Here is a 15,273-nt window from a genome sequence, read left to right on the forward strand (position 1 = left end):
TATCTAATACTTCAAATCTTTTGTAAAAATGTTTCTGTAACAGCTGCCAAAAATAGTATATAGCTCACACCCTGGGTACTACTATAAAGTTATCTACTATTAAGGTACTACTATAATACAAAGTTGTTTTTAATTCTAATAATGAACATTTTAGGTGTAAATGAGGTACAAAGATGCCCAATTGAGGGTACTGAGCCAATGACAAGCTATTGTTCCCCTACAGGTAGAATTTTTGCACATTTTTTAAGAGTGTACTTAGGCATTACATTCCAGTTTCAATATTGGTACAGAAAGTCCATTCAATCCAATCAAATACATAAAAATACATGACATTGCTTAAGCAAAATGGAATGCCATTTCATGTTAAAGGTTTTACACCTTTTTTTCTGCTAAAAGTAACTTAAGTAACTTGGCAATAGCTTGATTACAAAAAGGAAACCGACAGAACTATGTGACATGCTGGTCTGAGAGAATTCTGAATTTCAAAATATAAAAAGTTAATAAAGTGTAAATAAATGAAAAAAACACTTACATATGGAGCTGAATCCAAGCTCTCTGTATTTACCACGACAGGTGGTGGATTTGCCTGTAAGAGAAAACAGTCCAGTTAAGACATTGATTCCAGCACATTTCCTGTTCCATCCAAATTGGACCTGGAATGTGATGCGTTTAGTAGATGCAGTAACTAGGAAAAGCCATGTTAAGCTTGCAGCATTCTACACAGCAAAGGTATATTCACTTACTCTCCACATGATGTTACATATACCATCACTGGCATTCATACCATATTAACACAGCGCTGCCAGCATACATACGTACATGGCATTTTATACTGCAGAACATGCAATGCTGAAGCATGAATGCTATTACAAGCCAAAAGTAGCCTAAAATTAAATCCACTCTCTCTCGCTCGCTCAGTCTCTCTGTCTGTCTTTCAGTGGGGCTTTCCACTTCTTCCGGCTGGTTGACACGCAGATGCTATTAGTCGAGGGGAGCCGTGGTACTTTACCCGACTCTAGGGCCGATAATCCTTCAGCCCCATCAACGAGCAGTGGAATGGCAGGGATCAAGAAAAAATGACCAACAGGAAGAGAGCAAAAAAAAAAAAAAAAAAAAAAAAGAGGGGGGGGGGATAGTGGGAAAATAGAGAAAGAAAGAAAAAAAGACCTGTGACGTTGATGGAGAGATGACAGCGGGCTCCGCAGGGACAGTGGAGATTGGGATCACAGGGATTATGAGAGTGGAGGGTGGGACAGCATCTGTCTGCTGAACAATAGCATGGAAGGGGAGAGGTCAGGTCACATATACATACACAACAACACAACATTGCATAGAATTGCACAGGAACCAACCATGGGGGATGGATGCAAGTAGGTGTGAGCATGTTTGCAAGATTGAAGCAAATCAAAATGTGTGTTGGGGGGGAGCTGCGAGACGCTCTGTTTGTGATCAATGAAGTATTCAGATGAGGGGAGAATGGAAATGAGTATGTGAATGAGAAAACGGCCATAATCCACACAGTTGCACATGGTACAGATACTCCTGACCTAATCAACAAAGCCATTGCAGATGCAGTCACTCTAGAGTTCTATTACGTATTTATAATTTCCAGCTTGTTACAAATTTGTAAAGAAAAAAAAAACTTTTGCGAAGAAAAAAAAAACTGTAAAGACGACAAATTTAAAGTGATAGTTCACCCAAATATCTATCCATTCCACCAAAGCTTTCACACTTCAAAAAGTTCATAAAGACATTGTAAAAAGTAATCCATATGGAAAGAGCGGTTTAAAAATAGTCTTCTGATAAGACACAATCACTTTATATGATGAACAGATTTAATTTAGGCTTCTATTCTCATATAATCATATAAACATAGATCAAAGTATGCCCACAAATACTGTACATAGAGCACACCAAGTAAGCTAAAGCTTGCTTGACACACGAGAACCATGAGGTTTGTTCTCGTGCGTCACGTTAGAGCTTCTGTAAGTAAGTGAGGTTTGTTTGCAAGCAAGTACAGCTGAGCTGTAGTTGACCATATTTGATGTGTGTTGATCAATGTTTATTTGTGAATAAAAGCAAAAATGTAATCTGTTATCATATAAAGTGATATTGTCTCTTCAGAAGACTTGGAGTAAACCGCTCAATTGAAATGGGCTACTTTTAAAAAGTTTTTATGTAATTTTTGAAAAGTCAAAGTTTTGGTGGAATGGACTTTCAGTGGAGGTGCAGAAATCTCTCAGGTTCCATTAAAAATACCTCAATTTTAGGATGAATGAAAGTCTTATGGGTTTGGAATGACATGGGGGTGAGTAATTAATGACAGAATTTAAATTCTAGTCCTACTTGGATGCAGATGAAGTCCTGGTAACCTACTCTATGCAACCACAGACACTTCTAGCTTCATAAGCAGACCCCAAGTCATAACACAATGCAAACATGCAATGCATTCTCAGAGTTGCCACAAGGGGTGCCTTAGTAGGAATTAAATGCCTTCTTGGTGTCTAAAGAGACCACACACTGCCTGTCGCTGAAAATATAGAACATTACGTTAACAGCTGGTATTGAAAAAAGGTTGGCAATTCTTTATAAACCCTGTTTGATCAGGGAAAACAATAGTAGGGAGGACATCCTCAAGCCTTTTTTCAAAACTTTAACATCACAGTTGAGTAGAAAAATCGACCTATATGAGGCACAATCTAGGGGGTCTTAATTCTTTTTGAGTAGTAAAGAAATGCAAGCTTTATTTAACATTGGGGGAAGTGTCCCAATCCCAAGAGACAGAGACAGTTTTATAAAACTCTGATGGAAAACCGTCAGGTCCTGGGGATTTCCTTGATTGTAAGGAAGAGATGGCAGCTGTCACCTCCTGCCACCTCCTCCTCCATCAGAAGAGAGCATAGGTACATTTAACCACTCAAGAAATTCTTTAATGTCATCTCGTTTAGAAGTGAACTCCATTTGATCCCAATTTTGTGACGTAAAATGTGATGACGTCAAACTTTAGCGCCACAGCCACCTGTCAGGTTCTAAAAAAATATCACATGGAGGAACACTGGCACACATATTGGTATATGAATTTATCTGGACACATTCCCTTCATAAATAAAATTACACGACTGCGTCCTTAGTGGCTAAGATGCCATGAGTTTATGGAGAGTCATATGTTTATTATTATAGCCGTTAACAGATCAGTGATAATTTTTACATAGCTGAGACATATCAAGAGCTTAGGGACGGTCGTTCTTGAGTGCTGCTGTCCTGAAGAGTTTTGCGCCGACCCTACGTTACAAAGGGAGCGAAATCTGAACTGGCTAATTTTTTCACATGCTTGCAGAGAAAGGCTTACCAAAACAAAGTTACTGGGTTCTCCTTTTTTTCTTTTTTTTTTACATTTTCTGGGTTGGTAGGTGCACCGGGGACCTGATTATAACACTTAAACATGGAAAAAGTCAGATTTTCATGATATGTCCCCTTTAAGACACTTCTACAGGTCCGGTGTAGGAGACGGTGAGTCTCTGTACCGGCAGGAAATGTAGGTAGGGGTAGTAAATGAACAGCGCTTTTTTCCACTTTCATTGCCTGCAACTGAGGTGGCTGCCCACTGCTCCGGGTGTGTGTTCACTGTGTGTGTGTGTGCACTTGGATCAGTGAAATGCAGATTACAAATTCAGAGTACCGGACACTATACTTGGCTACAAGTCACGTAACTTTCACTTTCGAGAAATAATCTGGCCTCTTACATATTACGAGCCTCCCACACTGTTGAATCTAAGACGTCTTCCAATTTATGGATGCTTAAAAAGAAAGAAATTTGATCTGCTATAAAGCAGACAAAACTCTCATCTGCCAAGAGTGAAATATTAAAAATTTCTCCTAGGAGAAGTCAAGCTCAAAAACGTCAAGTCAAGAGTTAAAGGAGCATGATCTGATATGACTACACTTTGGTATGCACAAGACTCTTGACAAAACTCTAGGAATCAAACCATTATCCAGAAAAAAAAAGTAATCAATCTGCAGTTGTGTACTTGCATTTGTTTGTGGTCGTAGACTGTTATTGAGACTCTTGCTACTTGTTTAATGATCTGTGTGACGACAAGCAGAACGATGAGCTACAAATTCATGGGCATGACTCTTAACACTATGACAGGGCAGATGTCCATGAATATATTTGACATCCAGTCTGGGGAATGTCTTGGAGTTTGACTTTCTCTAGCATAACACTCAGCAGCAATGTACAGTGAGACATTTAAGATTATTTAACATGTTAACATGTTCAAGTAATAAGAAAAAGTATAGCGACAATTTATTGAGCAGCAGTTTTTAATAATAAATGTAATGTGCACATTTATTTTAGATTTGGTACAGGTCTGCCTGAAACCCGAGACATCCCAGTTAGTCAACCAATGCAATCCATTTACATAACTATAACTCTTTACACACTTTCGTTTAAAAGTTTCAGGGTCTTTTTTCTAATAAAATCTTAGTTTTATTCAGCTAGAAAGCATCAAAATGATCAAAAGTGACTGTTAACACTTCAAAACAGAATATACTGTAGATTATTTCAAATAAACTATTTTCTTTTGAACTTTCTATTCATCCTGAAAAAAAAAAAATCATTGTTTTCACATCTGGTTCAATAATAAATGTTACTTCAGCACTAAATCAGCATATTAGAATGATCTCTGAAGAATCACGTGACACTTAAGCCTGGAGTAATGTTTCTGAAAACTTTACCAACAAAAATACATTATTGTTTTTATTGTATTTTCGATCAAATAAACACAGCCTTGGTGAGCATAAGAGACACTCAAATTCAAAATCAACCCAAACTTTTGAATTTGAGTGTATTAAATGAGATGATTTATATTAGGTTTGCTTGATTTTAAACAACACTGATGCCACTTTAATTGCTGTGGTGCCTAAACCCTAAACACGCAGTCTGCACAGAAACTAAAAGCTTGTCAATAGCATCGACTGGAGTTCCACTTTAGTGTCCCACTATAGACCTTCAATTGTAGGATTAATTGCTCTAAATGAATTTAACATGGAAAAACAACACATTAGCATACAAGAAGCGTGGCGTCATCCTGATGACTAACTAACATTTGAAATGGAAAAAAGATGCATATATAATATGCAACAACCCACAAATTTGTTAAGAGAGTAAAGCAAATGCGGAACATTTCTACAAAGAAATGCAGTAACACAACAGAGGTACTAAGGGAAAATAATGAAACACTAAAGGGGTGACAAATACCACATCCAGTGTTGTAGATTAAAGAGAATCACTAGTGAATATGATACATCTGAGTCATCAAGACCAACAAAAATGTGAGCACACCAGCTACAAATGTAAAGGAGGAACCAAATTTAATAACACCAAGAAGCAGAAGAGCATCCCGAGTCAATTATCAAAGCAGGTCCAAGCATGGAACTGCCCATCCCTTTGCTCTAACTTACCTTTTCAAATGACACAGAGGACCAAAAGGAAAACCTCTCCCCTGGCCCACTCACTTTGGCCGTGCTCTTGGTGGGACTTTTCTTCACACTGTCACGCAGATTGAGGAACTTGGTCCTGGTCTTTCCTATGTTTAAGGGCAGGGTGCAAGAGTTGTAGCAGACAGGGTGGATTGAGCCCTCCTGGCTCACCATCTGCTGGAGTTGCGGTTGCTTGAGGATGGAGGTGGATGGCGGGTTTTGCCTGAGGTTGACTCGTGCATGGGAGTCGTTCCTCTTCTCACAGCTGTCTGCTCTCCGGCAGCCATACTCATGGCCGGAGTAGAAGGTCGTCATGGTCGGCACGTGGACAAAACGTTAGGAGACGGAATCAAATTTTAGGAGAAAAAGGTCGACGTTGAGAAGGCTGCTGTGTTTTGGTGCAGTGCCTTGGCAACAAACGATTGGAGGGAAATTCAGCCCAGTCTCTCACGCGTTGGTGTGCGAGACGATCCTCTTGCGCTCTGTCTCTCTCTTTCACCCTTCCTCTCATCTCTTTGCATTCTCATGCCAATTAGAGAGCTCCAATGGGCAAAGGCATCAGGCGTGGAGGGGCTTTTTCCTGGCATGAATAATCAATGCTGAGCTCCGATTCACATACAAAGCCAGCCTGCTGAAACAGCGCCAACACACACAGAGCGACTGTAACCTGGCATGAGGGGGATCCATACAGCAAACAGCTTCTGACCTGCATAATTAAGAATATCTGACCTCCTTGCGTTCCTTGAGTCAGCATGGCGTTTGTGGGGAGCTTTTCTCTGATGTTCTGTGTGATCATAGTCAGGATGAATAAAATATTATCTATAGAAAATCTCTTTAAGCCAACTTTACACTGGATTTCGATGCCTGAAATGTCCATCAAATTTTTGTTTGTGGTCTGAATTTAATTTTCATTCAATCAGTCACTAAATAAAAAAAGAATACATACAAAAGAACACAAAATAATGTATATTACATATGACCACTTTTGTGACAGATGGCTTACCATAAGTGTATAGATGCAAAGGATCTATCCTTTGGGGATATTATGAATAGATAAATGGCCTAGAATAGCTGTGTTGACATGACAACTCGGGCGTTTGGATTGGAGGCTGATTTTATAAGTGGATTTGAATTGATGAGTCTGAGTGTGCCAAGCTGTTAACAACCACTGCTTCCGCATTTAGAGTAGTATGTATGTCAGCTAGGATGAACAAAGAGCAGGTTAAAATGCAGTTTAATGATGTAATGTTACAGTGCCAAGCACACAGCATTAGCTTTACGAATGAAGTAGTGAGACTCAGCCTATCTATTTGTAATCTGAAAAGTGCTGCTTTTAACCCTTTGAATGATTCAAAAAATATTATAATAATAATTGTATTAGCAGTATAATGATATTATTATTAATAATAATACTGAGGCTCCTGTAAATCACGGTTTAATCTTCTTAAACTTTGCTCATTTCAGGTGTGAGAGATTTAAATCCAAAATTTCAAGGATGTGGTCAGAATTCAGATCAAGTTTACAGCAAGCCATTTCACCTTAGGAAACAATGCAATTCCAGTGCCACCTACTGGCCACACAACCAATAAAATGTTCTCTATTAACACACAATACCAACAACTGTAAATTGTAAACGTAAATTACAATTTAGTATGAAAATTATTTTGAAAGGATATTTGAATTCCAATTTAAAACAATACATACAGTGTTTTTCCACACACAAATATTATGACTACTGGGAATCACTTCAGGTGATGTAGTACTAGGATGAACATCACCAAGGTATGCCCGAGTCATATTTCATTATATAAAAAAAAGAAGGGAAAAAAAAGAGAAAGAAATGAAATTAAATTTTGCTTTAAGACAAATAAAACTATATTCTAGAAAGAAATTGAGATTTGCTTTAAAGCATTGCTTTATGTGAGTGTACAGTATGTATGCTGATAAAGTTAGATATACTTGTCAGTTAACAGTGAAGTGGAGGTGCATTCAAGAATCCACTCCTTCTGTAGGTTAGAAGTTATAAGTAGGCAGTTAATAATTTTTTATGAGGTGATATGTGGGATTATGAAATCTGAGGTTTTGTTCAATTTATAGCAATTTGGTGTACTGGAAATCCTAATTATTATTTGGTGATGTGTATTACTGCCATAGTTAATAACATGCATGTAAATGGTGTTTAAGATTGGGGTCATATCGCCCACCCCTAAAGCAGTTTAAATGAAAAGTTAATTGAAAGTCATGCCATAATACTTACATATTCATGCATGTTCAGAGACTGTTTCTCTTTTACACTGTATGAGGTGGATTCAACTGTTCAATTATCTCTCTGACCTTCAGCTAAACTGCTGTTATTTGTCAAATCATTTTCAGCTGACTATAATTACAAAAAAAAAAAAAAAAAAACGAGATTTTGGGCAAGAAATTATGCTACCGCATGTACTGTAGTTGTATTAACTGTGCATTATTAGTATATGTGCTGATCACACAGTGTAAGGTAAAGCTCAGTGATTAAAGACAATTAATAGGATAACTAATCACATGGCCTGTCAACTGACAGCAAACACTCTCCTGTCAATAGCATTCCAACCATCAGTGCTGCAAAGTGGAGCCTCAATTGCTTCACAATTCACATAATGCAGAGCTCTGACTTCATCCATGAATTCATGCAATGAAACTAAGCAGTGTTCATAATAACCGATATTTAAAAGTATTTTAGCATTTGGGTGTGTCTGATATAATATAATAATATAATATAAGGGTACACTTTATTTTACAGTGCCGTAGTTACATTGTAATTACTCAAATATGTACTGAGTACTATTAATTAACTAAATGTACTCACTATAGAGTTACATTTAGGGTTATGGTTTGGATTAGGGTTAGTTACTTGTAACTATGCATAATTTACTGTTATTACTATAGTAAGTACATGTAGTAACGTGTAACTACAGCACTGTAAAATAAAGTGTTACATAATATAATATAATATAATATAACATAACATAACATAACATAACATAACATAACATAACATAACATAACATAACATAACATAACATAATATAATATAATATAATATAATATAATATAATATAATATAATGTAACGTAACGTAACGTAACGTAACGTAACGTAACATAACATAACATAACATAACATATAACATAACATAACATAATATAGGGAGTTTTGTGTGCTCTAAATTAAACTGCTTAATTTTTTAACAAACTCCTCTTCATAAAGTTCATAATCTTTCATAATAATCTGTCATTATAATCATAGGTCTTGAGACAAACAGCCAAAACAATTTCAAACATCTGAGTAAATATGAAATATTTTATAACTTGGAAAAATTATACAAAAAACAAAACTCTCACTGTCAATAGTATTAAAAAAAAAAAAAAAAAAAACTTGACACTGCAGAGTGGAAGTAAACACTGAAACATATGCGTAGCACGTTTATTTGATAGAGAGAACTTGTCATTGCCAACCAGAGTTGAAAGCCTACATTATCTCTTGATGTCTGTGTCCCATGGCACTTCTGCATGAGCTTGCAGAACTTACCTGACTTGTCCTTGATATGATGCAGTCAGTGAAGGTATTGAGGTGGGTGAGGGTAGCAAGAACTCGGCGCCAGCGGGATGGGGTCTGTTTTGCAGTCTCCTCTGAGGAACTACGTATGGACCACTGTCTGAGCTTAGGTCCAGATGAGCCACCATGGGCCGAACTGGTGCTGCTGCCTCGACTTCCCCTGGAGTACAGGGTGTTTCCACCGAAAATGTAGTTCATCACTGCAAATGTACTATGGAGGCAAGCCAGTCACTTCTCAGGAGTGTGTCGATGACAAAGACAGGAAAACAAATCTAGCCAAAGTCTAAGAGCTTTTTCAAACAACTTCCTTAATTATGAGTGTGGCTTCCTGTGCTGGCCATATCAAGAGTTTTCATCAGGACAAAGCCCCAAGTGTACTCTGTACTCATGACCCTAGATATTCCATTCCATTCAAGACTTGCTCAGCAAAACAGCAACAACCATCCAACACTGCTTTGCTTCAGATGCACCACAGAAAAAATTAGGATTAGAAAGAAAAGAAGAAAGTAAGTATTCTACGCAAAGCTATCTGCTCTTTTATCAACCACAAGAAGCTGGGGAAGCAAACTCAAAGATGCTGATCAGTAGCGGGACAAATTACAAGTTGCCAATACTTTGTTCCAGTGAAACCATCTGTGCAATTTGATGTGCTTCCAAGATGCCAAATTTAAAGCCCATCGAATGATTAACAGCTGCCTGTCCAAGTCCAATTGGGAATGTCACACAGCCCAACCAACAATGTTTCCAAGTGTTAGAAACTGAAGGTATAAAGTGAAAATCGGACCCAAACATGCTTCATTCCAAAATAAAGTTCAATCTCCATTCCTCCGAGAAGGCTTTCCCATACCATCAAAAGTGTAGTAGTTGTCAGCAATTAGACCAAAAAGGGAGATTTTTTGTTTTTGAAAAAGCACAGAAAGATAATGAAGTATTCTCCAGGTCCGGATCAGTTGGATTACCATTTGCTGTGGATGTAGTGCCCAATCTTTAACAGTGACACTCAAAAGGAACCTCTTCCATTCAACAGTTCCGTAGATGTGCCACAGGTGCCGGATGAGTTGGCTGATTTTGTCACCAGGCTCTGCCTCCACTCTCTTGGGAGCTTAAAGCCATGGCAACTGCTCGCACATCTAAGAGAGCCAGCAGGATTTCCCATGCAGGCTCCGGTCCCCTGTCTCGCACCAGAAGCCACAGTAAACATGCTCTTCGGCTTCATCTGTTGACATATTCATTAGTGCACTAGAGCCTACAGCAGGGACTGGATGGTACAAAAACATTATCATTCGCATGTCAACACCATGCTGGTTCAAGCGCTGTGATAGTGTTGCATCCCCTCATGTAATCAGATAAAGCCTTTTGTACATAAACACCGCTGAATTATACTGAAGAAATGGCTTGTCTGGATTTAGCTTTAACTATTGATTCGAAGGATAAGATGGCATTCCAAACAACAATGCTAAAGCGCCACCTCCCTCTGAAAAGATTGCCAATAGATATGGCAGGACATCAATAATACATTCCAAATTATCCCTGAATACACTCTGTGCATGTATAATGAGATGCCAGCAAAACCCATTTAGAGCCGCCTCTCAGAACTGAGCCATCCTGTCACCTTGCTAATTGACAATTAAACCACCACCCTGCAGCATTGAGCAGCACGGAAAATCCACACCAATAATAGTAACTGATGGATCTAACCGCCTTAACATGTTAAGAGTAAAAGAATGAGATAACAAAAAGCATGTGTTCGTGCAACTGAAACAGCTACTTCATGAAGGTAGTATCTGACTCAGCTAGAATGGGCACCTAATGCTGGATATCCGTTTTCAAATCTTCCATAGGCCACACAATGGCAGACAAATTAGGCCAGCTATTGACAGGGTCAGACTACTGGTCAGCTTCTCAATAGATGTTGATAGCAGAGTCAGAATCCACAAATGATGTCTTGGCTATTCCTGTCACCACCTTTTCTCTGTATTCAGTCTCTGATGAAAGCCTGTTGTGTTCCGGGAGCATGAAAGAACTGCTGCTGATGACAATCTTGACCAGAACTATAACCCATGAATTTACTTTTATTAAAAGTGATACTTAATACATTAATGCACAAAAATGATTTACAGGTTCCCATCTCAGGTTCCCTATGTGCTCATGGTTGGTCTAATGTAGGTTCTAAAGAGCTGAAATATTGTAATATGGAAATCATGATGCTGTAATAATATCATTTTATTTGCTAAACTTTCTAACTGACAATAGTTTTTTTACAGGGCTCTAGACTAACATTTGAGAGTTCAGAGTACAGATGGTGGCACCAGTACCTGCTTAGGTAGCACCTTACATGTAATAATAATATTACTGCACGTTTTGTCTTTTACAAATGCACATTTAACAGAAGTTTGAGTTGACAGTAGCTTCAGATTGAGTTGGGATGTGGATATAAATTGATTTTCAATAACAAAAACAGTAACATCTTTAAAAATTGTAACAAACAACCTAAATTTAAAATAAAATAACTCAACTAAAATAGCTCATTTTAAAATTTACACTTTCTGACTGTAAGTGCTAGGACACCAGTCGTGTTAAAATTAACTACTGGTTTTCCATAGTATCATACATTTGAAGATCACAATATCCACAGGTAAAACCACACATAGCACCTCATTACCAACGACTTCTGTGGTATTTGTTATAAACAACAGTAGCCTAAAGACATTTAGTATGAATACAAATGCACAAAAAGCATAACAACAAAAATTATATTCCATTATTCATTTAATTAACCTTAATAATTATAAAATTCAACATGAATATCACACATTTCTGCCACAGTACCATGGTTACAGTTAGTGTTGTACATAAATCCATGGTAAATGTTGGTGATTTGTGGATTGAAAGACCTTCAAACTGGATCGTGTTGGCACAATGTTTCTCCCATTTTCAGCGTCAGTGTTGCTGAGAATGTCAGTGCCGTTTCATCTGGTTTTAAACGCGTTAAACAGAGATAAGATAACTGAACTCGCCTGAAATGCGGTATTGAACATGACTCTGACAAAACTGATCTTTTAACGATGACAAGATATGTCTGTGTATAAGATATATATGTCGGAGCACTGCCAACAAGGCTATGGCTCAAAAAAAAATAAAAATAAAAATAAAAAATAAATTCTTGAATGATTATTTATAAATGAAGTTATCAGTTACTGGAAACAGTCTGCTACAGAATCGAATTGGGAAATTTGTATTGATTACCAGCCCTGAACACATCACATCCCAATTCTGAGGATATCTGTTGAGTTTTCAAAGGAGTTTTTGTATGCAGATTCCACATAGGCCTACTGCTAATGGAACATCCGTGGACATCCATACGCTTGGATTTTATATCTACCTTATTTGGAATGCCATTTATTTACTCACTTCTTCAACCTGAACAATGACTGGTTATCTGTTGGGTTTTAATGTCCAGTATACATTTAAATTATTCAAATGTAGAAGCCAATAGCAAAGCAATTGTGTTTTCATAGGGACTGAAAGTATATACACACAAACAAGCAAACCAAGAAGTAGGTACCAAAACCAAAGCTACCATGGGTATTTAAACATGTAACATGCATCATTTAGCGACTAGGGACCATAACAGTAAATCTGACGTGTTAAATTTCCAGCGTGTTCAACAACCATGATTGGATCAGTGGCAAAGCACCGCTGCCATTCGCATCTGTAACGTACACGCTTTGTGCAGTGCACACCGTGTGTGTGTGTGTGTGTGTGTGTGTGTGTGTGTGTAAGACACAGCGAGCACTGCTGCATGACAGAGGCACGCAGGTTGCCAGGCAGCAGAGGGAAGAGATATGTGCCTTCACATTTTCTCATTGAAACACACTGACGTGCCGGACATCACACATTCACGCAGGTGACTGCCACAATGTAAATGCAGATCAATGCTCATATCTCACACAACAAAACAAAGGAATTGACTGTGGCCTTACGAGACAGTCTGTCAATCAGTGCCTTTCAGACTTCATGACGTACTAACAAAAAAATGACGCTACTCTGCTTTGTAAATACACCTAGCTCACAATCTAAGGCGTGATTATATGGTCGATTCGGTCTTTTGGGTAAAAAACACATCTTACTTCCCACAAATCAGATTAATGCAGTTGCAAATGATGTAGAATAAATTGTTGTATACAAGGCAAATCAAGTAACTTCTGTCAACATCCAAAACTAAGTTTAAGCATTTATCTTCTGCTTTACCAAAAGTATTCAATGCCGTGACTGACACGCAGCATTTTCTCATTGCAGAGTTCCAGACCTACCAACAAGTGCAGACGCCGCCTCTTGGTTCTCCTGAGGGTACCCATGATCCGGCGACCCATCTTTTTTGCATACCACACCGAGTTGAGCATTGTGGGCTGAGGCTGGAGTGTGTGTGTGTGGGGTTCAGGCTCCGGTAAAATAGCACTGGTTTCCCGACTCTGACCTGCCCCCCTCCACCTCTTCTTACGCAGGCATTTCAAAGCCAGTTTCTGCACATAGTGAGTGCCAGCAACAAAAACATACGGTGCAGGTACCTACGAAGAGCTGCATGCAGGGAAAGAGAAAAACACAGGCTGCCTGACGCACGTAAACTGCAGCAGAAATAAAGCACTTTACAATCTGTGCAGCCCCCAGTAACGCTACTCGTTTCACCTTCTCTCTCTCTCACTGCTGTGGCTGATGCAGTTCCTGGCACGCTGATGCGATCGCGGCTGTGCAGTGGTGGGATGCAAGCTCAGTGCAGTCGGATGCAGGTGCCTGCGTTCGTCTCTTCCAGCTCAAAATGAGTCAGCAGGAAGCTGAGAGAGTGAGACTGGGTGCTTGACTTGGCTAGCACTGACTGCGCTCCTCTCTGACTGCCTGAAAGAAATTAGTCCAGAGGTTTGCGATGCAGACAGTACTCCAAAGCTATGCCTCTCTGATAAACGGCTGCAGTGTCTCTATGCTGTATTGTGATGAAAGAGAGGACGATGCTTTCCCCTTCTTTCTCACATTGCCTTGGAGATGAGGCAGGGTAAAATCCTTTCCTGTGCCTGTGGAAATTCCTGGGTTGTGGGGGATTGCACTTTGGCACCTTGACCTCTTCGCATTTGTCGTGCTCTCCTAATGCTTTCTTGATTGTGCGATAAAGCCATTCAACTTTGCCTCATGGGGAGATTTATCAGTACTGACGTCACTGACGGAAAATGGGAGGCAGCTCAAGGCTCATGATTTGTATGAGAAAAGTGACTGAAGGACACAGCCTCACCTCAAACCTATACCAACATTGCCTCATTCTTAGAAGCATGTGGCAAAGAAATTACAAACTGTTTCTAGACCTGAATTTATACATTCACCTCATATATCCCAAGACCTTGTTTATGTGCAGTCAGAAAAGGAGTATAGAAGAAATTTGCCATCATCATATAAAATTACCATTCCATGCAGTAATGCAGGATTTAATCGGAATCTAGAGCACAAAAAACACTGGCCATGCGCTGTGGAAGCAAAGGTGCTTCCATGCATGACAGCATGCACCAACAGATAACGAATGCAACAGCAAAGCTATCACTTCCACATACGTAGCCAAACAACTGTTGCATTTAAAAACACAAGTTGATCATTTCACTAGAACCCAAATATGTAGATTACAGCCTCATGCACCAATCAAAATAACATACTGCATAAATACAAACAGGAAGGACAAACGAGAGGTACTGTAATGTACCCCTAGTGTCAGCATCAAGCCTGTCCGATAAAATGTATGTGACTCATCATGAAATGATGAAAAGCTGCATCGACCAGCCACGCTCATCACATGGAGATGACCGACACCAGACCACACATGACTGACAGCCATTTGACAAACACAGAATCGGCAAGCCACAGATACTACATCAGAAGCACATAAAGATGCTTGCCCACAGGTCGGAGAGGTGACTGTTACCTGGACGGTCACAGGACTTTGAGGGTACGGGTTGGAGAGGGGAGTAGTAGGAGGCGGAGGACTCTCCTCATTCACTACAGTGGATGGCCCATCGAAGATGCATTCCAGCGACTCAACCTACAGAGGGGCATTGAACTCATTGTATTACAATACAAGTTTGACTTCAAATTGCCGTTGACTTTCAAATTTACAATTGCATCACAATGAGAAGAGGATAAATAGAAGACAGACAATAGGAC

The 15,273-nt window shown here is 39.0% G+C and overlaps 1 protein-coding gene across 27 annotated transcripts in view; it reads right to left on the bottom strand.

The window, feature by feature from the left end:
• dlg1b (discs large MAGUK scaffold protein 1b) overlaps window positions 1-15,273 on the bottom strand; it is a 138,574-nt gene that overhangs the window by 44,694 nt on the left and 78,607 nt on the right. For 7 of the 27 annotated variants that reach the window (XM_048195769.1, XM_048195768.1, XM_048195775.1 and 4 more), the window contains 3 exons: window positions 15,035-15,151; window positions 1,168-1,266; window positions 533-586 (listed from right to left, as the gene is read on the bottom strand). In XM_048195769.1, coding sequence (XP_048051726.1) covers window positions 533-586; window positions 1,168-1,266; window positions 15,035-15,151 — 270 coding nt within the window. Of the gene's footprint in view, window positions 1-532; window positions 587-1,167; window positions 1,267-9,048; window positions 13,272-13,388; window positions 14,008-15,034; window positions 15,152-15,273 lie in introns of those variants that run through there. The other 20 variants (XM_048195783.1, XM_048195786.1, XM_048195785.1 and 17 more) reach the window with 9 other exon arrangements.

Source organism: Megalobrama amblycephala, linkage group LG7, assembly GCF_018812025.1.
Source record: "Megalobrama amblycephala isolate DHTTF-2021 linkage group LG7, ASM1881202v1, whole genome shotgun sequence".
Classification (NCBI taxonomy): domain Eukaryota; kingdom Metazoa; phylum Chordata; class Actinopteri; order Cypriniformes; family Xenocyprididae; genus Megalobrama; species Megalobrama amblycephala.